General features: G+C 49.0%; 7 protein-coding genes across 7 annotated transcripts; all 7 read right to left on the reverse strand.

Annotated features, from left to right (window-relative positions):
- Nucleotides 1–56: 56 nt before the first annotated feature.
- On the reverse strand, nt 57–2,178 carry FMAN_07403 (uncharacterized protein; the record flags this gene model as incomplete). Its single annotated transcript, XM_041831021.1, has 2 exons — nt 57–1,952; nt 1,996–2,178. The coding sequence occupies 2 exons, from the start codon at nt 2,176–2,178 to the stop codon at nt 57–59; spliced, it is 2,079 nt and encodes a 692-aa protein (XP_041681626.1).
- Nucleotides 2,179–3,320: 1,142 nt separating this feature from the next.
- FMAN_07404 (uncharacterized protein) lies at nt 3,321–4,262 on the reverse strand (the record flags this gene model as incomplete). Its single annotated transcript, XM_041831022.1, has 1 exon — nt 3,321–4,262. The coding sequence occupies one exon, from the start codon at nt 4,260–4,262 to the stop codon at nt 3,321–3,323; it is 942 nt and encodes a 313-aa protein (XP_041681627.1).
- A 1,165-nt stretch (nt 4,263–5,427) lies between these two features.
- FMAN_16112 (uncharacterized protein) lies at nt 5,428–6,488 on the reverse strand (the record flags this gene model as incomplete). Its single annotated transcript, XM_041831023.1, has 5 exons — nt 5,428–5,715; nt 5,766–5,879; nt 5,931–6,094; nt 6,149–6,266; nt 6,321–6,488. 5 exons carry the CDS (start codon nt 6,486–6,488, stop codon nt 5,428–5,430), a joined length of 852 nt encoding a protein of 283 aa, XP_041681628.1.
- A 3,084-nt stretch (nt 6,489–9,572) lies between these two features.
- On the reverse strand, nt 9,573–11,253 carry FMAN_07405 (putative glutamine synthetase; the record flags this gene model as incomplete). Its single annotated transcript, XM_041831024.1, has 6 exons — nt 9,573–10,057; nt 10,137–10,223; nt 10,325–10,407; nt 10,455–10,789; nt 11,073–11,195; nt 11,251–11,253. 6 exons carry the CDS (start codon nt 11,251–11,253, stop codon nt 9,573–9,575), a joined length of 1,116 nt encoding a protein of 371 aa, XP_041681629.1.
- A 3,573-nt stretch (nt 11,254–14,826) lies between these two features.
- Nucleotides 14,827–16,068, reverse strand: FMAN_07406 (uncharacterized protein; the record flags this gene model as incomplete). Its single annotated transcript, XM_041831025.1, has 3 exons — nt 14,827–15,701; nt 15,748–15,829; nt 15,883–16,068. The coding sequence occupies 3 exons, from the start codon at nt 16,066–16,068 to the stop codon at nt 14,827–14,829; spliced, it is 1,143 nt and encodes a 380-aa protein (XP_041681630.1).
- Nucleotides 16,069–17,388: 1,320 nt separating this feature from the next.
- On the reverse strand, nt 17,389–19,740 carry FMAN_07407 (uncharacterized protein; the record flags this gene model as incomplete). Its single annotated transcript, XM_041831026.1, has 1 exon — nt 17,389–19,740. The coding sequence occupies one exon, from the start codon at nt 19,738–19,740 to the stop codon at nt 17,389–17,391; it is 2,352 nt and encodes a 783-aa protein (XP_041681631.1).
- A 2,035-nt stretch (nt 19,741–21,775) lies between these two features.
- FMAN_07408 (putative C1-tetrahydrofolate synthase) lies at nt 21,776–24,811 on the reverse strand (the record flags this gene model as incomplete). Its single annotated transcript, XM_041831027.1, has 5 exons — nt 21,776–21,884; nt 21,932–24,459; nt 24,511–24,548; nt 24,608–24,628; nt 24,688–24,811. The coding sequence occupies 5 exons, from the start codon at nt 24,809–24,811 to the stop codon at nt 21,776–21,778; spliced, it is 2,820 nt and encodes a 939-aa protein (XP_041681632.1).
- Nucleotides 24,812–25,509: the final 698 nt, after the last annotated feature.

Below are 25,509 nucleotides of genomic sequence, written 5' to 3' on the forward strand. Positions count from 1 at the left end.
GACCAATATTGCCCAAGTAAGCTTTCCAGGATTCCGCCCATCATGACAAATTCTCATTACTGCACGCTTCCATTCATCAAGCTTTCAAGCTCCCAAGGACTCAACGTGCTTCTCCGTCGCGATACACTCTTGCTCATTCGGCGTTCACGGCGTCGTTTTTGAGGCTTCAGCTGATCATCAGTCGGTACTGGATCCCTCTTTACAGGGTCGACATTCTCAAAATCATTTCTCTTTTCGGTTTCGTTTGTAGATTCGGTAGCCTGATCTGGCTGAGATGAAGTGATGGTTGGCTTCTTGACCCCACGAGTTCCACGGGCAGCTCGAAGCTTGGCTCGAACACGAGCAGCATCAGCCTCGCGCTCTGAAGCGGCCAATTTGGCGGCAATAGTCGCCATAGTGAGAGGACTTTGTTGAGGAGCGGGATCGATGTTCCGTGGGAGGGGGAGACGTGATGCTGTTCGACGAGGGGAACGGTTGGGTGACGTTTGGGTCTCACTTTGGTCGTCGCTACTGCGGTGGGAGCTTTGGTGTTGGGGAGTAGACATCTTCATCTCGTTAACCTGGGGGGCAGTTTCCGGTGACTTGACAAGGAGGACCTCATCGAGTGAAGAAGAGGATGACACGCGATCGCGAGGTTCTTGATCATATCTAAGAGGAATGGAGCCTCCTTCTGCAGCAAGGTCCCATGTGTTTTCCTCCACAATAGTGGTGAAATCTCCCTTGCCATGTTTGCGTGGTTGAGAGCCACGGTTTCCGGCTGATGCAGAATCTTTCAAGGGGCTGAGCTGGGGAGGCTCTGGTAGTGGCGATGAGTCTGGGTCTGTGTGGTAGATGGGAGCCGCTGTGGACTGTTGAAGGATCTGCACATTAGGCTCCTCAACGTCATAGTCGTCGATTGGTATGTTTTCGTCGTAGTCGGATTCGACGTCATTTTCCTGGTCAACTTCATCCTCAGGCTCTGACTCTGGGACTAGTTGTACGCGAGGGGAACAACGCGAAGGGCATGGCGAGTCGATAACATCCATCTCATCCTCGGGCTCCTCAGCAACAGCAGAAAGTCTGAGAGCGGATGCGTGCCTTGTCTCCTCTACATCTCGTACCCTTACTGGGCTAAGACGCAATCCCATCTGAAGCTCTTCGTCGCAAATCGGCCGTCCATTAGCAGCCATACGCTTCCGCCAACCATCGATCAGATGAACTGCCTCAGTCCAGCGGCTTTCCATCTTGACCCAACCATCCTTGAGACGGCTGATTTCCTCTTCTCGAACCATGACCTCTTCGATTGGCACGAACGAGGGGTTCGTTAGGATAGTTCGCATGTGTTCCAGCACAGAGTCCAGCTCCGAAGCCATATCCTGCCACCCTTGCTGCTGGATAACAAGGTTATCCTGGTTCTCGTTGTTCCACCCACTCATGTCCCGCAGTTGCTGCATCGTTTTGCGCATTATGGAAAGAATAGCTTCGTTTTCTTCACTAAGATTTTGAGCCAGTTTGGCCAAGAATGCATTTGTTTCGTTGCGCAGATCATAGTCATCTGCTGCTGTGATGCCTCCGCGACCTGTCGACTTTTCCTCGCCAACATCGCCTGTGACGAGGATTGAGGTTACGCCAGGGTTCGCTCGGGATCCTCGCGCACGCCCAGCTTCGGCGAGCTGTTTCTTCAAGGTATCGATTTGGCGGTCTCGTCTACGGACGTCTGTTGCGCACGCAGCTCGTGCCTGGGCGACCAGTCCCTTTGTACGGGCGACTTCTTCCTTTAAACCGCGTATGGCGGCGTCTGCCGACTTCATTTGCGTTCTGAGAGCAGCCTCTGAAGCTTCTGCAATGTCCAACTTCCTCTTGGCCTCGGTATGTTTCTCTGTTAGTCGCGCGATGTCGTTGGTATGTTTGAGGTTATCGGCGCGTAGGGTGCGCATGGTGGTTGAGAGGGATTCGCGATGTTCTGCATCACGCTGTGACTGTTAGTTGTATCGAGACACGTGAGAGCTAACGTACATCTCGTCGGAGTATTAGATCGTTTAGGACGCTCACGATCCGTCCCATGGTGGCTCCAGCTTCATCGCCATTGAAGGCCGCGCCGGCGAAATCGATACTCTGGCCATCACGAAGTAAACCTCTAGATAGAAGCTGGTTGTTGATATACAGCGATGCTGTACGAAGATTATCGGTATCGATCATTGTGACAGGTGAGCGAGTCCAAAGTTGATACACATATCCTCGAATCTTCAAGGGATTGACTTTTTCTCATCAATTTCCTGCGCAAAGGTACTAGTACTATCTCTCCTGTATAAGTGTACAAGCTTGTGGTCCCTTTAATTGTTTTGGTGGGGAGAGCTGGTTGCTATGTGGGGGAGCAAAGTAAACAATGCGTCCGCCAATGAGATCCCTGCAAAAGTGAGGCGGGCCTGAACGAGAGACCAGCCAGGGTCATCCTTTTGACAAGACAGCGCTCGACAGGTGGCAATGCAGATGATCAAGGTTTTTCTGTTTTTGGGCCAAAAGTGAGGGTTTTGGAGTTCCTGGTGAGGGTCGTTGTCTGGGTCGACAGTTCCACCTGTTAAACTAGAAAGCCTCGAAGACAATGCTGATGGGCCGAAATTGGGCATGTTTACAGTATACAGCCTGATCAAGGTATGGATGAGGGGAAGATGTGGTCGGAAAGTGGCCAAATGTCATAGGAATGGTGGTGTGCATTGTTTCCATGGACAACTTGACGTTGAAGCAGACATCTGCTGGCACATGCACTGTCAACTCAAAGTCTCAGTCTGAAACAGGTTCAAGCTCTGAAGCCGCACTGATTCTATTTTTCTATCTCCTCCTTCCGACAAGGTCCTCCCCGCCTTGATAGCTTCTTGGCCGAGGCGAGACAGAGTTAAAACGTGGTAGAAACCAAAGGCCCGAATATTGCCCATGGCAAATTTTCCATCTCCTGGACCCTTTTCAGACTTAAGGGTGTTGATCCGAGCGGCGATGACAGCATGTGTTGAGTCGTAATGGTTAGAATACGAGAAGCCATCATGACTCGGGTATAAGTTGCGCGTCAACATGGATGTCTTTGAACTTTGTGTAGACCAAGCTTGACATGCTCTAGAAACCGCTTGACTGGTCAGTGGGGCTCACGGATAGAGTCTGACAGAATATGGAACAGTGGCTTTGTCTCAGACAAATTTGAGAAGATTGTAACGCGGTTGTTTTCGGCACCCGAGATGGGAGACCAAAGGCCTCGCTACCCCATCATGTTCGATGGCCCCGCGACGTCATCATGAAGACAAACAAAAAGAGCATCATGACTTACATGAAATAGAGCTTTATCAAGTATCTCATGTCTCTGGTCGGAATTTCCCCCTCTTCTCCCGCATCGCTTGCACCTTTCTCTTATCCTCCTGGAATCTCTTCATCAAGGCCATTTGCTCCGCCTTGCGTCGTTCTCTCATCTGGAAGCGGTAGAAATCCTTGGTTTCAGACTTCTTCTTGGTATCCCTCTCGATCATTCTGCGCTTAGCTTCCTCAGCCTCGTTTCGGCTGGCGGGAGCGGCCCGTCCACCGCGAGTCACTGTAACGAAACCATCCTCGTCTGGCTCATTGCGCAGTCGCTTAGCTAGCTCAACAGCTTCCTTCTCCTTGCGGTTGAATGCAGTGAAGAAAGCGTGAACAGCCTTTTGGGTGGCTGGCTTGTCGACGCGCGAGAGTTGCAGATGCGATGCGATCCACGATGAGCCGAGCGAGGGGACGTCGTCGGAGAGATCGCTACCCCATGTAGGATACTTTTTACTCTTTTGTAGCTTTGCGATAGCCTTGAGGACTAGTTGCACACTCTTCTCGTCTGCGAGAAGCACAATTGCTGTGCTGCTGCTCCGTTGTACGCGCCGCGACCAGATCTGGGGTAATTGCGTAGCTTCCTCTTCTCGCTCCCGCTCTTCCGCCTCAACGTCGCCGCGTTTTCTCTTTTTCGCAAACCCTGCAACTTTTGTGGCTTGCGCAGGATCAATAGGTAGTAGCGTCCGTGATTCGTCTTCGAAGGTAATACCCTCAAAGCGCCCAGCGCCTACAAGTTGAGTAAAGACAGCGCGAAAGTGAGGTTCTGTACTGTCTGCGGGAATGTTCTTGAGGAATAGACTTCGTGAATCGTTGGCGGTAGGTATCTTGGGTGCATTTTTCCGTAAACGAACTTCGTGAACCGCGGTCTCTGGGTATGAAGGTGTAGCAGGGATCTTCATTGGGAGGACGGAGAACAGGTCTCCGGTTTCTTCGACAGGAGACATATTGTCAATGTGGTTAAGCAACTGGAAGAGTATGATGGGTCCAGATTGAAGCAATCAAGAAAAAAAGTTTGGTCCCACATGAGATAAAGACAGTGTTATCCGGCATGTAACTCGCACAGTCTACACTGGGAATAGGCATGTCATGCACTGCTTGATCTAATTGGCAGGGCCACGAGGTGGAAGAAGGATGTTTCTATGGCCGTATTGTTCCCATTTTGTGAATTAACTTCCTGGGGTCCAATTACATGATACTAATTGGCCAGTGTTTAAACGTTTGATACAGGTATGGCCGTTGAGTCGTAGTGCCATATGGGTTTCCAACGACGCATCATACCTACTCTGGCACGGAAATAATAATGCTCGAATTAAAAAAAGGCTATAGTTGGATGTATGCGCGAATATAACATTACCATCCAAGTTTGAAAGGAAGATGGCCTCTGTTGACTTCAGCTGACTGTTTGCCATTTGCTGTTTTTCGATTCATTAAATTCATGGATATTGATGCTGCGAAGCATCAATTTCTTTCCCGATAAATCAGCGACAAGGGTCGTGTTACTCATTTCTTAAATACTCATCGTAGATCTTTAGAATAGTGGTTTTGTGCTCGCCAGACTACTTAATATGATTTCGCGCAAAGTAACGGTGAGCTTTTAGTCCTCGTAACAGACTCTCTGCCAATAATGAATCAATCACGATAGAGATGATCAAGAAACATGGGAAACCGTTTTTTCTCTATCAGAAATCCGGATTTTCAGATACCCCTCGTTATAATTCTCCCGAAACCTTCTATAGTGGATGATTCTTAATAGGATATTGTGAGAGGATTTTGAGAACGAACGATAGTAAAGGAATTGACCGGAATTCGATGACCAGTGAAATTCGAAATATGGGACTATATGTGTTGCATGTGAAGAATGAATTAGTGGTAATGCTGATAATGGTTTCTTTGTTGCTCTGAGATATCAACAAGATGATATCGGCCCCGAATCTCGGCAACTTTTGGGCCACGGAAATAGTCATCACGGGGATCTACTATGGGCTGGCCAGAGAGTTGAATAGGACCCAGCACCGCATAGCCTTAGTCGAGAGTATAAAGAGCTAATTTCAGTACTTGAACAAAAGTCAAGACCATGCATTCACGGTGCAAGGCAGAAGCAACTACAACCTAATAGTGTTCAAGGAATGTTTTTAAAGTGTATAAGTTTTGTTTCCTAATATATGTAATAATTCCGTCTGTGGTAGAAGATATGAGAAGAAGCCTTGATTGATGAGGGAGCATTGACCAGAACTCAATGGCCAAGCTGAAAGGTATACCGCTTGGAGATGAAACAATGTTCTGCGATGACATAACTGTCGGTAATTTGTATGAAGCCGATTTTTGAGTGTGCATATGAGGCAAAATGTGGGCAGGGCGTTTGGACCTGTTCGAGGGACCGGGTGAATCAGACTCAGGCTGAAATGATTAGCATTTCAGAATCAGATTCGGATTGATTCCAAACATACAACTATGTGGCTATCATCGCCCTCGGTCGGTTCACGGGCTTCACTGCTGTGGTTGGCGCGCTGACTTCGGAGAGCGGTGGGAGAGTCGTTGGGGGGGCCGTCATCGGAATCTTCCTGTGAGAAATAATTAGAATTTGCTTTTGAATTGATTCCAGTCCTATTTACCTCTGGTACTGGGTCTGAACCAGGCCCATACAGCGGAGTAGGTTCTCCTCCCATGAGGCTAAGCAACGAGGGCTTCGGTTGCGGCGGCGGGGACTTGCCACGTTCCTTGGCTTTTCGTGGCGACCAGTCGTGCGCAATGTTTGCCGTAAGAGCTGAGTACCAGCCTGAGACCAGATTAGAAGTAATTCAGAACTCAATCAGAACTATTTCCAACTTACGAACAAGGTCATCCTCGGTCATGCCTTTGTTCCTGCCGTCTTGCCTTTTCTCAAGGACCTTTTCGTGCACCCTGAAGTAGTGGTTTCGCAGATTACTCGGACTTAGAAAAAGTTTGTCCTAAAGGTATTAGCAAATAGTTCCAAATTGGTTTCAAAATGATTCTTTGCTTACCTGAGAGCAAATCATGCCATCTGGCTCGACCCATCGACAATACCGTTCGCCTGGGTTAATAAAGTATTGGCCGTCGGTGTTTTGCTGAACGCGAGGTAGGAGCCGAGGATCTGGTCGCACTCCACCATTGAGATATGCCTGATAGGCGGGGTGATTTTTATAACCCATTGGAATCAGCTTCAGACTGGTTCCGTGAAAGATTGAAAGGGATGAGGAAGTGGTTCCTGACTGATTTGTATGGTGGTGAAAAATGAAAATGAGAAACCTGGCGAATTGCTTCCATGAGAGAGCGAGGAGGAAACACTTTCAAAATAGTGGGGAACCGATTCAGAAACAATTCCAATGGGTTTTTTTGGGGGGGGCATAATTAAGAGAGCTAATTATAAATAAGTGCAGAGTACCGAGATCTTATTGTCTTTGGCATAAATGACTTGATGCTAAAGACAATAGTAGGGCAGCTACTATTGTCTTTCCTGACGCCAAGGACTTGCCTCACACTGCCCCACAACTTGATCGAACTCAATACGCGTGGCTGCCATCAGTGTTTGGTGATTGAATGGCCAAGGGGCCAGCAATACCTGAGCCTCTCTGAAGCGCTCTCTTGCTGCACTTAGACTTGTGGCACGATTCATCCTTATGTGGAACGTTGGAGTGTCGCTCTCTTCTGCTGCCGTGTTCGGCACCGGATCTTGCACAGATGGACCCTGAGTCGGTGGCCAAATAAGATGTTCAAGACTCGCACAAGTTTGACGACAAACGAAGGTACAAAAAAAAAGCGATAAACGTCAGTAGCCGAGCCGGTGTATAGAGTCAACCAAGGTAGCGATAGATCTGGCAGCATGGGATCCATATGCTCCTTCTTGTGTCATCTAGCGTGATGACAGCTTGTTACACGACAAGAACATGCTCGGCAAGATGCGTATTCTTCTGTGCGAATCATGTAGATGGCAATATCGAGATGTGCCTCGCGGCGGCCCAATTGCTAGATATTATGCCTGCAGGACGCATGACATATTGATTAGTACCTTGAGCTGTGAACGGGGTGACGCAACTGGCCTTTCTCACATCTCACGCCTTTATGACGTTAAACTGGACGAGCATCGTCGTTGACACGGGCCACAAATTGAGAAAGCAATCGACTGACATAGCTTTGTTATCGGTGATATTCCACGATGCCAGTGATACAGGTGTCCCAGGGGCAGGTATTCTGGGCCTTGGCAGTAGTGCTCATGGTGGCATGGTCTGTTTCTCATCCAGTCTGTTTTCAAACATGAACATTCCAGTGTACCTCAGCAGCCCTATGGCGAGAATCTTGTTTATTAGTGAAAATACAAGCAGTTTAAAACTTATCTAACAGTCGGCGGGTTCTGATGTTCATGGTGCCGAGCTTGATATATGGTGCAGCAATCGAGGGTGTCTGCAGTGTTTGGTTGCAACACCCAAACCGCGGTCGAGGAATTGGGGATTGCCAGATGAGGGTGCCGTAGCTGGAGCACTCTGCGGGCCAATATAGAGCAGTTGCATCTGGAAGCGTCTGTATCAGTTGAGTCTGATTTGCACGGTTGGTCGGGTTGGGGAGGTGACTCGACTCGCCTCTATACTCGCCCAGCATTCAATTCAACGCTTCTGAGTAGACTGCGTAGTTGAAGGAAGATATGCGGCCATACCGAGTTGTAAAAGCTGGTGTTGGAAAGGGGAGCTTGATCCTTGGGCCCATGCATGTTTGATGCCAGTAAGTGCCAGAATTAGACCATAGTTTCTGCGTTGTGCAGCACTTACATTTTCCGAGGGGCATTGTTCCTCATCATGGCCTGGCATGACTGTCACAAATTTGAAGTTTTGACGTGCATGTCACTCGTCTAGGTTGTTGGTTCCAAAAAGATGGTAGCAATCTTACTGTCAACTGGCCGCCCGTGATCGTGTGTGGTTCTATTCACGATTCTATCGTGACCAAGTTGTATGGTCAGGAATGAATCACCATGGAGGCTATGCCGAGCACCAAACTTGCCTGCTATTTTCATCGCCCCAACTCTTCAGACAACCGCTCGATCTATAATGTCCACGGCAAGGTCCGTGTTTTCGATGGCCACGAATGATGTTTGGGAGGACACTTTGTGAGACGTTGCAATTAAGCGATTGAAATATCATGGTTGACTAGGGCAATGAGAGTTGAACTGGAGATGATGAAAGGTTTGGGTTGAAATTATTCCATGGTTATGGCCGAGAGAAGGTACGTTGGTGTTGATGACGTTTCGCGGCAGAATTTGCAAGCGTGACCCGAGCCCTCGACGCCCGATCCTTCCTGCCCTTTTTTTCTTCTTCTCGGTATCATGTTTTGTTCTTTGCACGAAACGTGGGATAAATGATTGTCGGAAAGGGATTTGAGTGCTGGTCAAGATGGCAACAGGCTCAACTTATCATTGAAATTGTGGCTAATTTTAAGAGTCATTCACCGTTGCTGCTGTTTATCTTTGATGATTCTTGTTTTTTATTCCTTCCTTACCAGTCCATTGTCCCTTCCTGCTCCGTGAATTGGGTTTTGGCGTGGTCCCACTTGCCACTAAGAGAGTGTTCAGAAAGATCATTGTGTTGTTGATGGGAATAACGCTATACAATGAAATATTAAGAATATTGGCTTCGTGAAGACATTATGCAGATAGAGTGTTCCAGTGGTGCTCTCTTTCGTTGTCCGAATTGTACCTTGGGATATGATTCAGTTAGTATCAGATGGCCTCTGCTTGTCAGTATGATACCCCAGACCAACACATAATATTGTTGAAGGAAAGAAAGTCTAAAACAATTGCTCACTAAATTAGCCAAAGGATAACCTCCACAGTCAGCCGGCGTCTCCAACGCAACAGCGGCAAATAAGCAATAACTAGGTAGCTGGCGCCAAGTCGAGCTACTGCAACACTGGTGATATACCGCTGGACTACCGAATACATATGTTCATGGAAAGCACCTTCCAGCAGTTAGAGATGTCGGATATCGATCGGGTGCGGGCGATTAACAAAATGAGGGTATCACGTGACCTTTCCCCACGGTCTTAAAATAAGCTTAATTTGAACGACATATCAGCCATATTGTTTGTTTCGCAGTAATCGCATTAGTAGAATTGAAGAAATATTTTACTGATTGGTTGTCATTACTGTCCTTCAGGACAAGCTTTCATGCTTTCTATGTAATCAATAGTTTCCCAAACCTTCACGCCGTAGACCATGTCATCAGAAAGCAAAAACTCTAAAACTCGCTCTAAGCCATAGAAAATTGGAGGAGAACCTTGGTAACGCGGTAGGGATCGGCGTTAGAAGCAGGACGACGGTCCTCAAAGTAGCCGTAGCCCTTAGCGGCCGTTTCGCGTGGCACGCGGATGCTTGTGCCACGGTTGGCGACGCCCCAAGAAAAGCTGTCGATGGATCCCGTCTCGTGACGGCCGGTCAAACGCAATTCGTTATCCTCGCCATACTCTGCGATACACTCGACGTGGTGAGGTTCAAGCTTCTTCAGAGCCTCCTCAATAACCTTCATACCACCCTCCTCGCGCATTGCTTTCGTGGAGAAGTTGGAGTGCAGACCCTGTAAAGATATTAGTATCGCGGATATGAAACAAAGACCAGGGAAACTTAAAGCTCCGTTCCAATCGCCTGCAATGGGTTTGGGATGCAAAGAAACCTTTGCACCGAATTCCTCGGCGACTCGATGTAAAAAGAATCGCGAAATCCAGAGTTGGTCGCCCACTGAAGAGTTTGGTGGTTAGCGGAGATCTTGCGATTTGTGGGGAATCCCGAGGTTTAAGCGGGGTCTCCATGGACTTACTAGCAATGCCAGTGCAGGGGCCGACCTGATATTCCCACTGAGCAGGCATGACCTCGGCGTTCGTTCCAGAGATCTGGATGCCGGCGTCTGGAAACGAGTTAGATATGACCGAGAAGCATTGATCAGATAACAGCTATAGTATCGAAACTTTTAAAGTTTGATACCAAGTTTCCGAGGATTTAACTTACACAAACAGGCTTTATAATGGGCCTCGACGATATCGCGCTGGACAACCTTTCCAGTGCCCACACCACAGTAGTACTCGCCTTGGCTATGAAATCGTTAGTCAATGCGAAAAGACTGTAGGGATTGACTTACGGAGCAGGGAAACCACCGGCGGGCCAGCCATAGGGTCGGTTGTCAGAGCCCAGGAGGGTATACTCCTGCTCGAGACCAAACCAAGGCTCGTCGTCGGCGTAGGTGTCCATGACCTTCACGCAATCGTGACGGAAGTTATATTTATTGGGAGTGCCATCGGCGTTCCAGCACTCAGCAAGAACAATGATGTTGGGAGAGCCGCGGAAGGGATCGGGGTAGACGGCGCAGGGACGGAGGTAGACATCGGAGTTGTCACCAGGGGCCTGGTTAGTGGAAGAACCATCGAAGTTCCAGACGGGAAGATCCTCGGGCTTGTATTCCTTCTCGGGCAATGTCTGTGACTTTGTAAGTTGATGTTCAAATTTTACGTCGCTTCTGTTCCCTTGCTCCTTCCCTCTGGTATCGAAAGCGTGGGCCTAAGAGATCGAGCCACGCTTCCCCGCATCGTGGAAAACAAGCTTAATCGCAAGTTTAAGGATCATTCCACGAGGCAGACGCGACACCGCTTCCGAGGCTCAAAACAATGCCGCTTGATTGAGGTCGGCGATCGGCCGGCCTCGTCGTTTCGGATCGGAAGAGCAAAAGTGGGTCCGGGAGATAGAATCGGTATGGACTTACGCGAGACTTGGAACGAGTGCCACCATCGGCATCAACCCAGACGTACTCAGCCATGATCATACCCTTCTGATCAAGCTTGAGATACTTCTGGAGAGTCTCCGTCCTTGAGGTAATAGGAGTAGCCTGTACATATTGTTAGTTGACTTCATGACATCGAATCTTGTTGATAATGACGAACCATTGTGAATGTGGTTGTGATACGGGGATAAGGTGGATTGCGAGTGAGGAAATACGAAACGAGATACAAATGTATCAAGCAATCAAATGAATATGTGTAGGATGATCAAAAAAGAATTCTAGGGAGGTCGGGGCGTCGAGGGTTTTATGTTTACGGATTCGAGCCGACCTCTAAAGAAAGGTTGACGCTCTCGCCCGCCAAAAGATAAGGATTCCCTGTGGCCGGATGCAGGGGCGTGAATGTTACCGGCTTTCAGAGTGGGGTTTGATGTAATCCTCGATTGGCCTTCGACAGGACCTCTTTATGGAGGGGGGTGTGGATTTATAGTTTAACAAGACACCACACACAGGGAAGATACTTCTTTTCGACATAAATCATCGGCTTTTCGTTGCGAGTGCGTGCTATAGAAAGACTACATGCCTGGCACAACTGGGCTCCGTGTACTCGAGAACAACTCAAGAAGAAGCAAATACCCTAGTAAGTGAAACGCAATTTCCGTAATTGTACCACCGTCTTCAGCTTGTGAGTGCTTCTCCGGCCGCCGGCTGAATGGCAATATTGCCTCTTTCAGTGGGTAGTATCGCTGTCGTAGCGAAACTTTCAGGGTACTGCCGCCTCGTAATAGTGCTGAAAACAGTATGACATAACGGGGCGGCTTCGGCGGAGACGGTGTATGTGCAAGGTACTCATACGTTTTTGACACAGCCGCTCAGCGGGTATCCCCAGCGGCATAAGGCGGTGCTTTTCATCAGCCTCCGTATCTAATCATCACCGGGCCGGCGAGGTTTGGTCGCTAATTGAGATGACGATTCGGCTCAGTGCCGGCTTAATCTGTTCTTTGACAATTAGTTATCAGAAAATAGGCGGATATAAGCCGCTTTGCTCCGCTTACGGAGCCTCGAATCCATTGAGGAAATGCGGTCCAGTATACCAGCAACTAATTGACCCAAAGTCTTATCGCAACAATGGCCTATTAACACGTTAAAGTTGAGTTAATTGCGCGTGTGGTTGTGCGTATGTGGTGCGCATGCCCGGATAAGGAATAGTGGGGGTGAGATAAGGTGAAAGCCATGTGTTCTCAGCTTTGGCAATTTAGACCAATTGTATATCCTGTATTCAAAAGCTTCATGCAGTCGTCCCTGAGTAGGTCAGTATTTTATCCGTAAACCATAGATAAGAAGGCATCCCGTCGCACCTCCGTCTTCTTCCCCAGGAAATTGAACCCCCAAAGTTCCCTCCCACTCTCAAGTAGAGGCTATCTGATGGTGCCCGCGCCTTTCGTGGGCAAAGATTCTGGGGTTGGGTGGGACAGATGCAATCCTTGTAACTAGGTACGTCTGGCCCACATTCGCACATGCTGTAGGACACAAGCAACAAAGGTGCACACAGGCGTCAGAAGCCGTTCCAGGACCAGACTGCGCCCTGAGCCCTTCTGATATGAGCCATGGATGTCCCGAAAATACTCCATGCTCAGGAGCCAAGCCCAGCTATTTTGAGAACCGCTCAAGGCCTGGTGCTTGTGACTCTCCAGAATTCCCGACAGCCTCGGTGGTTCCGGTTTGTCCCTGATCTGTTACCAAATCGTTTCCTGAGCCCCAGGCCAACCATACTCTTTTTGGTAAGAACGCCCTGTTTCTTGTTTAAGTTGTCCAACCACGGGCAGCAACACCTCGGCCGGAGTGTAGTTCCTTCTATCACTGATTCTTTTTTGGGGTTCATTCTCAGCGCTGCCCGGCGACGAGTCGGTGTCTCTCCAAGCACACCCAGCCTTGTCACCAACGCCACCCCAAAAAAAGAATACCGTACCCAACGAACCCAAGCCACACACCCGAGATGGACAGCAACTTGCAGGTTCTTATCATAGAGGCGTGATTGGCTCAGGGCATGCTCTGCATAATGCCTGTTATCTCACGTTGGGTTTCGACCGACGGCTTCAAAGCCGTTTCAGATATCTTCGTCTCTGGTTGGCTAATGTCATCACTTACCGAAGTGTAAATCGCTCATCAATTTGGATCTTCAGGTGTTCTTCCATTTCCCCAGACTGTACGAAATTGCAATGTCGGTTTCGGAACACTCCAGACTTTGAGGCACTTCTCCAGGTCTGCCCTGTCCTGGATCGAGAGGCTGTAGTCTCCGGCTTCGGGATACGCGATGAGTTGAATGTTTGAATTGCTGGGGTTTTGCCGTCAACTATTAGCGTCGGTCCGGTTATGTCAGTCGATTCTGCTCACCTCTTCCATTTCTCTTTGGATAAATCTTAATTGATCTAGAACTGCCAACTGGAGGACTCCATTCTGCTGGTGTCAGGGTTCAATTATTCCCGAGCTGAATCCGACTGGCTGCCACGAACGGTTCTTGTCAGTGGGCTCACACGCACGAGACCATGAAAAGATAGAGCCCCTGACGACGCCAGGGGTAATGCATATTCCGACAACTTGATTGACATGCTCTCAAGTAAATATATGGTAATGATAAGGCAGGCCAAGAGGAAGAATAACACCAAAGTGATTAGAGGGCGCGTTTGGAGATGTCCAGGAGAAATTTTCTTCTCAGTAGAGGCTCGTGTGAGGTTAACCAGAGTTATGCAGATCGTTCCTACTCTGTGAGTGGAAGAATATTATCTCAGCGCAGGTGCAAGTGCTCGAAACTTTGGCAACTATGACTAAACCCCAATACAACAGTTGCGCCTGCTTTCTTAGACTAGAGTCATCCTAAGTTTATCATAGGTACTCTTCTAAAATGGTACTGCCTTTTTCAAAACTCATCAAAGGTTTCTACTGCCTCAGAATAGCAGAATAGCCACTCAAAGAGGCAATGTTCCTTCTCAATGTCCCACACTGCTGAGATGGAGATCTGCCGCCCCCCGCAATCCCCATTTTGACTCATTGGAAAATTACCAGACCAATCAGACTCAAGCTTGAGACTATTACACATTTAAATGAGCAACAGGAACTGATCCAATTCTGGGCTTACCCCAGGTTTCCGTCGATATCTTCCTATCTCTGGAAGAGAAAGAGTAATTAATCTCGATCACTAAAGGCCTCATGTCTATTGGATCGCCAGAAGGCGGATGTAAATCGTTTGGCTTTTTTCGCTCCCACCCTCCCGTCCTCCGAGATCTGGAGAATTGGGTGATGGAATCATGTCCAGATAACTCGTTGTGCGAATGAGATTGAGTCTAATTGTTGAGATACCGTGCCGGCTTTTGAAATCAAAATCTGCCGATCTCGCATTGGACTCAAAGTTTACCCACCACGGAGTCAACTCCGGGTTTGGCGTTCCGAGATGCTGCGATTCACGCCGAGACCCGGCGGGGTGATTGACGGGGGGGTGACGGACTTTCACCGGGGGTTGGCCATGCCAAGCTGGAGCACTCAGTATTTGCGTGCGTCTTGACGCAGTCAACACCACCCAGTGGCAACGGGTAATGGTGGTTTAAATCTCGTGATGGATCAAAGGGCACCAGAAGGGAAAGGGAGTTGCTCTTTACATCACATTATTCTCATTGGTCTTGGCAGGAAGGGGCCAAGGTCAAGAATTGCTTAGACCCTCAAAATGACGTCGCTAACTGCGTTTCTACACACCCATGACGCTCTGTATGGGCACGTCCCAGTACCAGCTCGCTATTGCCATGCCGCCAACGCTCATCGTAACTGCCATGAGGAAATTGACATCATTGTTGTCCAGAAGATCCCACCCATTTTCGATAGCCCGCGACGGTCGCTGGTCACCAAAACTTGACTTGCGGTGCTTGTCTTTATGATCGTAGACACCAGCATGAGTATCGTCATCGTCCACAATAGCGGAACCACCAAGCTTCTCTTTTGCTTCGCCCTGCATGATGTCGGTTTTGACATTCGAATGAGCGGCCGCGTCCGTGCCGGATTCGGCTACTAGGACGCGATTGCCTCCTTCTCCCTCGACAATCTTACCGGACCGTACGTCCCTGACTGACCGTTGGAATAGGCCACCCAAGAAACTATCCAAGACACTGCCAAGAGCACCCCAGATCACCATGAACCCCATGAACTTGCGTCGCTCCAGCATCGTCCATGGGGCACCGCCTGCGGGCGTCTGAGATGACTCCTCACTACAGGACGGTAGGAATATCATGGATGCGGTGACAATAATCATTGACCCCAGCAAACCTGCACCTAAACCCAGCAAGGTGACACCACCGTTTGTTCCGCGAGGCACCTTTCGGAGTGTTGGTGATGTGATCAGTCGAGGTTGTCCTGAAGACAGGATACCAAGCTCGGAGCTGAAGGTATCGGCCGCGACGGCCGCATAATTGGCAATGATTCCAACGACCAGGAGGTCACCGCCCCATGAAAAGCATAGTGATCCCGTGGGATCCGGAGTATTAGGATCGGCGAATGCGGCTTCTCGTTTTCGTAGTTGGTTCGCGTGGAGGACGGAGAGGACAGAGGCCATCAAACTGTTGGCGAGGACTTGACAGATCAGTCAATTGATTCATGAATGGCTTCAAGTGCTTACCTTGAACATGTGTTCTAGGCCCTTCTCCTCCAGATGTACCCTTTGAACGAAGCGTATAGTTGGCCTTAATGCCTTCTTTGATCTGGGGTGTTGTCAGACTTCTCCCTTGCCCATGTAGCGGGCGCAAATACTTACGTGTGTTACGCGTGTTCCGGCAAGGAAAAATACGCATAGGAGCGCAAATGGAAGATTCCATGGGTGGTAGGCGTGTGCGGCAGCTGTCAGAGTCGCAGCGAAGATGCCAGCGGGCGTTAAAGAATTCCTGCTCTTGGCGCGGTAGATGAGCGCGCAAGTTGCGGGGAGAGCATATAGCAATCTCATGGCTGATGGACTTGGGCGCTTAGAATACTGAAGCTTCAGGGCGCAAAAAGTGAGCTGAGGTTTGTCGTTGTCGAGCTTCCTTGTGGTTAATTGCAAGAGCTAGTCAATTTGGCATCAAGCTACCCTCGTCAGCTGACGTCAGCGATAATGGCGTGGAAGGAGAAATACAACCACGTGTAACAGCTTGAGCAAGAACGTCGCTCGACAATAATAAAATGTCCGGCTGTGTAATAAGAGAGGGGACGCCGCGTTTTATAGACAAGAATTTCCAAGCTACCTATGTCTAAGCGGTCTCTATCGACTTCTCAACTACTCGATTCTGTGTAATGGCTTCCATCACCAACACATCATTCCAGGTTCCCCTCTTTGAAGATAAAGATAATGGGTTGAGGTTGCACCAAAATTTTGAATCGGAAGCAAAGCATCAGGAAAAAGGCCTTGTATCTGACACAAAGACATCCAGAGGAAAGGCAGATCAAGTTCTAAATAGGCACTCGAGTAAAGTTCCATGCTAAAAGAGCCTACCCTGAAACTCGGAGTTCTTTATCTGAGGGGAAAGTATAAGGCTAAAGAATGGTACTGGAATACTATATGTCATACAGGCCTTCCCAGCATGATTCAAGGTGGATTTGGTCTTATCAGTCTCTCACAATCACCATTTTTTGAGTTGATTCTTTTATAACTCTTTGCGCAAGTACTCGGTGGATTCCCAGTCTTCCGGTCCGAGAGTCCTGGGCTGATCGGATCCGAAGCCGAAAGGTCGATAAGACGACATCTTATCATATAAGGAGAAGACATACCATGAAAGTATTTTTAGTATTGACCTAAATATTTATCTTGAGTCTTTGGGCTATCCTTCTATATCAACTTAAGCCAGATGCTTTATGTTGGAACCTCAATTCTCATTAATCTGTTAGCTCTTTTAACAACAAGTACCTGTTGATGAGCATCTGTAAGTATGATAAGGAATACGTTTTTCACTTCTTGTTTAGTAAGGTCACGAAAGTATAAGGATGAACTCTAGTGACGATAAATATTGATCATTTACGAAAGGTAGACAAAACTATAGATATGACACACATGCTCTTCTGGCGACCTTATCAAAGTTTCGAATTCCCCCCCAACACTTGATTAAAATATATACATAATAAAACACTGACCCAGCGCACGCAATGCTCAATAGCAAACGTCGATGCCGCCAGCGGCGAGTTCCAATTTTAGAGTCCGCCAATAACCAAATAACACGCTTCATTCTGTTTTGTCCGTTATCATCATAACTACATTCATCCAATATCGAAACTGATATCCTAAAACTCGTACTCAGGTCTCATCCATATCTAGTGTTTGGAAAGACATGTATGGTGCCTCTTCGCCACTTGTGGGTGGCCAAGCCCACTGGCTATGCTGGAGAGAGACAGGACCTGCGGCCTCGAAGTTCACCATAGGGGGTGCCTGCGAATACCACATCCCCTGTTGAACAATAGGAGGAGAGTTCATACTGGTAGACATTATCCCATGGGGAAAAGTCTCGTTGATTGGCCATTTGTTCATCTCCTCAAACTGGGTGAACGAGTGAGTTGACACACTAGTAGATGAGCCTGACGAGGATGGCATAGATGAAGATACCCCCGAAGAAGCTTCAGCCTGAAAGGGTGATGGCATATCTGCCAAGGGTTCATTACTCGCGATGAAGCCATTCTGAGGCCTGACTTGGCTCTGAGGAGAGTGCGACATGGATCGCATAGAGTTCATGCTCGGCTCCAACAATCCAAGCGCGTTGGTATTGCTATTACTGCCAAAAGCACGAGCACATGACTTGATCTGCTTCCGCACACTGCGCAAGGTTGTGCCTTGGTAGAATCGCTCGTCTTTGCTGATTGTATACAAGGAGCTTGCCAAAGAACAGAGACGGTTATCCCACTCTGGACGGAAGTAGCTATGATCAAGGCTGAGCCCCAGGTTATCCCGAAGAAAGTTGAAAGCTCGGGAACAAGTGTCCATGAGAGTACACAGAGCTTTAGAGAGGGGTCGCTGGAATGTTGAGGCTGAGTTTTGATTGAGTTGTCTGGTAGTTGGCGAAAGGGACTGTATGATTTGTTCTACAGAAGCGCAAAACTGATGAACAGTCTCGGCTGGGACCACCACTTGGTCGTAGAATGAGCCATTCTTGGGGAAGAGGAACTGAATGATCATGGTATGGTGGAAGGCGACAAGAAGTTGCCACAATCTATCATCATCTTGACCTTTTGCTTTCGGATCGTTTGTATTTGTACCAAAAGAGCGGATAGCTTCTTTACAGATACCGACGCCATGCTTTGATGCGGTTTGATCCGAGATCTGGGAGAACAGGTATGCAACAGTGCTGACAACCTGCGCAAGAGGCCTCATTTCTCGAATGTTACCCTTTTGCTTTTGCAAAGTATTGAAGTTCTCAGAGACGAGGTCAAGCTGAATGGTAATCGATGAGGCTGAGGTCGCGGGCAGAGATTCGAGGTCAAAGGTTGACGGTGTGGTTTTAGGCAAGACTCCCGCTTGGATGGAGGTCCAGATGTGAAGGGAATATGTTGTCCACCAAAGATTGGAGACAACTTCTTTCTCGACATCAAGGACGTCAACACCATTTATGCGGCTGGAGTTCGGCTGGGAGGCATCCTTCGACATACAATCCTTGATCTCGGTAACCAACTTGCTTGCAACTTCGATATAACAGATCGCTCGGCGGAATTCATGGAAAGATAGGGCGTTCCAGGCCAGCAAGACCAAAGTCTGTGCTGTGGTGACCCCTTTATAAACTCTCGTAGGGACGCCAGAGTATACAGCGTCGTCGTCCTCGGAAGGGTGATAGCAGGGCCGCATCTGCAGCTGAGTCTTGGCCCACTGCAGGAGTTCATGTCCACGAGCAACTGTCGAGTCCTCTCCGACGACGAAACTAGCGTCAGCTAGCATCACAGCCATGAGGATCTCATCACAGGTATCTTCTCGGATTTCTCGAAGCAGCAGAGTTTTTGAGATGAGAAATGTTAGGGGATGTGCGGAGAACCAGACGTCGATAAGCTGGTTTCTCTGTCGATGGCTAAAGGTAGACAAAGGGCTACAATATGCTGAAGGATTGTCGAACATGTTGGTAGAAGTATCGTTGGATAATCCAGACCGGATCAATTGGTTGCTTTCATTGGACTGAGGAGACCCCAAGTCGCTATATCTCTGGCCAACAGAAGCGACAAGGTCAAAGGCAATCAGGGGCAACAGGCCAGTGAACCTGACCTCTGTGCTTTGCTGCTGCTGGTTTTTTCCTACTTCTCCAAAAATCAACTGGGAAAACTTGTCCTGAAACATCTGCTCAAGGGATGCAGCAAAGCTCTCAACGCCATCTGCCAACGGGGCAAGATCTTCGTGGGTTCTACCAGGAGACATAGAAGAGGCAGAATTGGCAGAGCACGATCTCCTTCTCTTACTGTCAGGTAGTTCATGTTCACTCCGCACCTGTAGATGATTGTTGGCCTTTGTGCTGTCGAAGCTCAAGTTCCGGCCCTTTGGTCTTGGAGGCTCAAAGTCGTAGATGCAGTCGGCACCTTGCTTACGACAAGCCTCGCAGATGGTTTCATTTGAGCACTTGATCTTTCTCGCCCGACAAAATGCACACGATCGTCTCAAGGGATGTTTGGAGCTCATCTTGCTCGAGGTGTAAATGTTGAAGGATCAGTTACCATATGTCAACAAATCTGGGGGCCGAGAGAAACTGGCAGCTCTGGGGAATTTGCCAAAAAGGGATCTGATCTCGGTAGAAACGCCGAGCAGACGATCTTTGTATGAGGTTGAATGGCGTCGGCTGCCTGGTTTTAGTTTCGAATTAGAGTAGCCTCAACAGGAGCTAGACAAGCCCACACTGTAGGGTTTAGATCAGATCAACGCTCAGGGCCTCCAAGAAGGTTTCCCCTCTCATTGGTAGGTAATATTAGTAGTAGCCGAAAAGCTTGTCAAGCATCCATGTCAGAGGCCTGCATCATTTAGGGCTGATAGCCTCGATAGGGTGGGAGTGGCAGTGTCTGGGTCAAGTGAAGCACCACTCTGCTGGTAACTTGGAGGGAGAGACCCGACGTGAACTGACAGACGAAAAGACATGTATTGGATGGACTGAAAACGGAGCTAGAGATGTCACAGGCCGGAGGCAGTGTTGACAAGCGTCAGATGCTTATTCTTATTTTGAGGATATCATACTGAACAAGAACGTCAAGCACGCGGCCAGGCTCACGGCAAGGCATCTCGGTGGATCCGATGTCATGGACACGGCTTACATTGCATTATTATATACGAAAATTATTGATACGCGAAGCTCGGTCTTACTGTTCTTCGTGTCCCTCTCGTAAGTGAGACTGCATTGCAACAACACGAAAACTTTGCTGTGAATCAAGCAACAGGATCGTGATCTAGTTATACCTCGATGCTAACTCTCTTGAACCATACTTAACTTATTCCAGAGAAGCCTATCGCATTGCCTGCCTATTACGGATCAGTTGAAAATAGGTCAATGTCTCGCAGCACAACTTAAATTAGACCCTCCGAACCTGTACGCAGTTCAAGAGCAAACACTGTACGGAAGAATGCGTCAATCCGGGCTGTGACCTGATAAACTGCCATCAGAGAGGAGAAACATGGCCAGTGATTTAATCCTCCGGCGTTGATCTCACTCGGCATCTAACACAGAGCAAGGATGACCTCAATGGGCGGTAAGGGGTCAAACGGTGCCGTTTCTTAGTCCTGGTGTGGCGCCGAGCCATTGGTTCTCGCATTGCTAGTTTAGTTGGGCTGAGTCTTACATGGCTTTCTCGTGGCTCTCTGCTTGTGACCAATGATGAGATGCGAATCTGTGTCCCCTTGTAATATGACCCTCAGCTGAGTGATATGTTTGCTTTGTAACATGGATGTTATAATGAGGTTACGACGGTTGAGTTCGGCAGTTCAACTCGTTCATGTAGCGCAAGGCCTCAGCAGAAGAATCCCCATTCCCTCAGCACACAACCATCCATATTTTGAGCATTGCTTCATCAAGCGTCGTAGCTCAAATAAAGTTGATACAAGGCCAGCACCCCCCACACGGAACGTCGTCATGCCGGTAGCCCATGGTTCGACTAGTTCTAGACCCTGCGCCAGAGATATCAACGGGAAATGCCGATGCTGTCAAGTCACACTCACCCTCACACTAATGAAAAAAGGCTTGATATTGTGGTGGTAGAGTTACTGGCCAACCACCCGATTCCGGTTTGCCTGACATTAGATGGACCCTACCAGTCAACTTTGTGGCTGTATGCAACATGCACAATGGCAAATTCCGTCGACGCCTACCACGTAGTATGCATGATGAGACTGCTTTTCCAGCCAAGGCAGAATCCCTCTTCAGCTATGGCATTCGCATTGACGGAAATAAACATGCTTGTCATGTTCTGGTCGAGTCAACTCAGACACAGACACTCATTACACGATGGTAAGTTGTAACACAAGACACTTTGTAGATAGTCCAAACCAAAAACTTGATTTAATTGCCAATAGGCATATGATGATATCCGCTAACCAGTCCCGCACCATATGTTGAAATGTCACGCCCTAATGCTTCGCCTTCCCATCCGTCCGTTCCCACGTTGAGTAGAGGGTGTACAGTCCCGTGTACCTCGCTTCCGACAAAACCCATTACACCAGAATTCTTTTGGTTTTAAAAGAGACCTTCGATCTCGCCCGTCTCGACATTGACATCAACATTGAGATAACCAGGTGCTGTTGGCAGACCAGGAATTGTCTGAATATCAGCAGCAAGGGCATACCTGGTAATTTGTTAGTTACGTTACGTCCAAAAAATTAATAAGCTTACAGGTATCCTGCTCCGGCAGCCATCCTGACATCACGAATGGGGATTGTGAAGCCAGTAGGAGCACCCTTCAGGTCGGGATCATGGGACAGAGAGTATTGTGTCTTGGCCACGCAGATAGGTAGATGACCATATCCTTGGCGGGTGTAGGTGTCAACCTTCTTCTGGGCGAGTTCGCTGAACTCGACCTTCTCGGCACCGTACATCTTCTTGCCAATAGCCTCAAGGCGCTCCTGAACAGTACCCTCCAGATCGTAGGTCAGCTTCAGGTCCTTGGGCTTCTTTGAAGCCGCGATAACACCATGAGCCAGGTCGACGGCTCCCTTACCACCCTCAGCCCAGTGATTAGCAAGGATGGCATCCTCAGCGCCCGCGGAGATGGCCTCCTCACGAATAACAGCAATCTCGGCCTCTGTGTCGGTAGAGAACTTGTTGATCGCCACGACAACAGGAATGCCAAAAGACTTGGCGTTAGCAATCTGCTTCTTCAGGTTCACGCAACCAGCACGCAGAATGTCAACATTCTCCTCCTTGTAAACGGGGCTGAGCGCAGCGCCGGGAGCGATGGGAGGTGCACCACCGTGAACCTTGAGGGCTCGGACAGTAGCAACAACGACAACAACATCAGGAGTAAGGCCAGAAGTACGGCACTTGATGTTGAAGAATCGTTCACCACCCATGGTAAAGTCGAAACCAGCTTCGGTGACGACGAAGCCAGCCTTCTCATCATGGTCCTCGTCAGGCTCAGTACCGGCAAGCTTCAGAGCGAGCTTGTCAGCAAGAATAGAGCTCTGACCGATGCTGATATTAGCAAAGGGACCAGCATGGACAAATACAGGAGTACCCTCGAGTGTCTGCATAAGGTTGGGCTTGATAGCATCCTTCATAAGAGCAGTGAGAGCACCGCCCGCACCGATATCATCGGCAGTAACAGTGTCGCCATTTCGTGATGTAGCCACCACCATTGAACCCAGACGCTCACGCATCTCGGCCAGACTGTTGCTAAGTGCCAGGATAGCCATACACTCGCTAGCAACAGTGATATCAAAGCCAGTCTCTCGGGTTTGGCCCTTCTCAGTGGGAGCGGTTCCAACTGTAACTCCTCGAAGGTGACGGTCATTAACATCCAGAACTCGTCTCCACGTAATCGTCTCGGGGTCGATGTCCAGTCTGGCAAATCGGTGAATCTCGTCTTCAGTCAATTCATCAGGGTTGGTCTTGTCAATTCCGAGCTTCTTCAATCGGCGGAACATGACGGGAGCGAATTTCCTCTCGCCGTTCTTTGCGGGGACTAGCCGCTTGTACAGAGGTCCGTCCTTCTGGGTATTCTCGTGGAAGATCCGAGTCTCAATAGCAGCAGCCAACAAGTTGTTGGCAGCGGTGATAGCATGGATATCACCAGTTAGGTGCATGTTGAACTCATCCATAGGGATGACCTGACTGTAGCCTCCTCCAGCAGCACCTCCCTTGATACCAAAGGTAGGGCCCTGGCTGGGTTGTCGAACGTTGGCAAAAGTCAAACGTCCAACGTGGGCGCCGAGAGCTTGAGCCAAGCCCATAGTTGTGGTAGACTTGCCCTCGCCCAGGGGTGTTGGGGTGATGCCAGTGACAACGACATAGCGGCCGTTCTGACGGTGCTCCAATCGCTGCAGGAGACCAAGGTCAACCTTGGCCTTGTATGCGCCATAAGGTTCCAGCTCGTGGGGAGCAATGCCGACCTCGGCAGCAATGCGTGTGATTTCCTTAGGGGTTTGTGCTCGTGACACAGCGATATCCGAAGGAACGGGATCCTCCAGTTTCAGGGGTAGGGGGATGGTCTTTCGAAGCTTCTGAGATTCGAAATACCACGTTGTAGCATCAACGACATTCTGCATCAACATAGCAACAGTCATGGGCCCAACTCCACCAGGAACGGGGGTGATGGCGGACGCAACTTCGACTGCGGCAGCGTAGTCGACATCACCAACAAGTCTTTGGCCAGACTTCTTGGTGGCATCGGGCAAAAAGTTGGTTCCGACGTCGATCACAACGGCACCAGGCTTGATCCAGCTGCCCTGGACGAACAGAGGCTGCCCAATAGCAGCAACAACTACATCTGCATTCTTGACGTACTCTTCGATGTTTTGCGTTTTGGAGTGCAGAACGGTGACAGTAGCGTCAGCGTTTCGCAATAGGTAGCTCACGGGGCTACCGACAATGTCGCTTCTCCCAAGAACAACTGCGTTCTTTCCCTTCAGATCAATTCCCGATTCCTTGAGAAGGATCATGACACCCTTGGGTGTGCAGGGCACGAAAAGAGGTTTGCCACCCCTCTTGGCCAGCTCTCCAATGTTCTTGGTGCCAAAACCATCAACATCCTTCTCATCTGCCACAAAAGATGTGACAGTATACTCAGAGATGTGCTTAGGGAGAGGGAGCTGGACTAGGATACCGTGAACGGCAGGATCATGGTTGAATTGACGGATATGATCGAGAAGCTCCGCCTCCGTGATAGACTCAGGGTAATGCAGCAGTTGGCTGTCGATACCAGCCTTTTTGATGAGTCAGTAAACGCACGCGGCTAAAATTTCATTTTGACTCACCTCTGCTGCAGCCTTGAGCTTCATGCGAACATAGGTAGCTATATCGCGGGTTAGTGGTGAGATGATCTCATGATGGCGGGGCAGGATTATGACGAACAGGAGTCTGAACGATCACCCACTGTGAGAGAATTGAGTCAGCGTTGAGCAAGTAGAGTATTACGAGCAACTCGGTCATACCTTGGATGATCTTGAGGCATGGCTTAAACCTAGGGTTGAGCTTCTGTTTCTCAGTAACCTCGGCGCAGAGCTTCTCTCGGATCGACTTGGCAATGGCATTGCCATCGAGCTTTGCAGCAACCATTGTAGTCGAGGAAAAGAGTCTTTTCTGATGTAAGAATGGGTTAATGAAAGACAAAGACTTAGACTCGACAACAGAGGTTGAAGCAAAGTTATTTCGTCGTTTGTTGACTGAGAGGCAGTCTCTGTATAAGAAGTGGGCTGTCGGGTTGTGAGGAGGGGCAGCCCGAATAGCGGCGTCCACGAAAGGCACGGTCGACACGGGAGAAACCACCGAACACGTGTGAATGGGAGTTTGCCTGTGCGACTTTGTGCGTAAATACGCCTGTGGGTGGGTGAGAATCTGACTTTGCTGGGACCCGCCTAATTCTACTGCGGGTTCGGCTTGGTGCGTATACAATCGGCAGCTCAGCCGTTGATGTCCAAGGCTTATTCTCGTTGCATATCGTGATATCGGTATCGATAACGTTGAAGATAGAGACCGCAAATGCCGTTGCTGTCTCGGGATCACTCGGGAACTATTCGATTCAAGCCACCCGGCGCAACGGAGGAACGCGCCGTACATGATCAACTGCAATATGATTATATCCCTAGTTGTATGTAGATGAGTATGGTATTAGACCCAATGCCGAACAATCTCCTGATGTCCGACGGATCAATGGCGAGAGCATACACATGTAGATCTATGCAATGCAATGCAAACCTTTCCGTGAGGAAATGCTCTAAGCCAGAGTTGTAGAAAAAAGAGGAAGCGAGCCAGCA

Source organism: Fusarium mangiferae (assembly GCF_900044065.1).
Source record: "Fusarium mangiferae strain MRC7560 genome assembly, contig: FMAN_scaffold005, whole genome shotgun sequence".
NCBI classification, from domain to species: domain Eukaryota; kingdom Fungi; phylum Ascomycota; class Sordariomycetes; order Hypocreales; family Nectriaceae; genus Fusarium; species Fusarium mangiferae.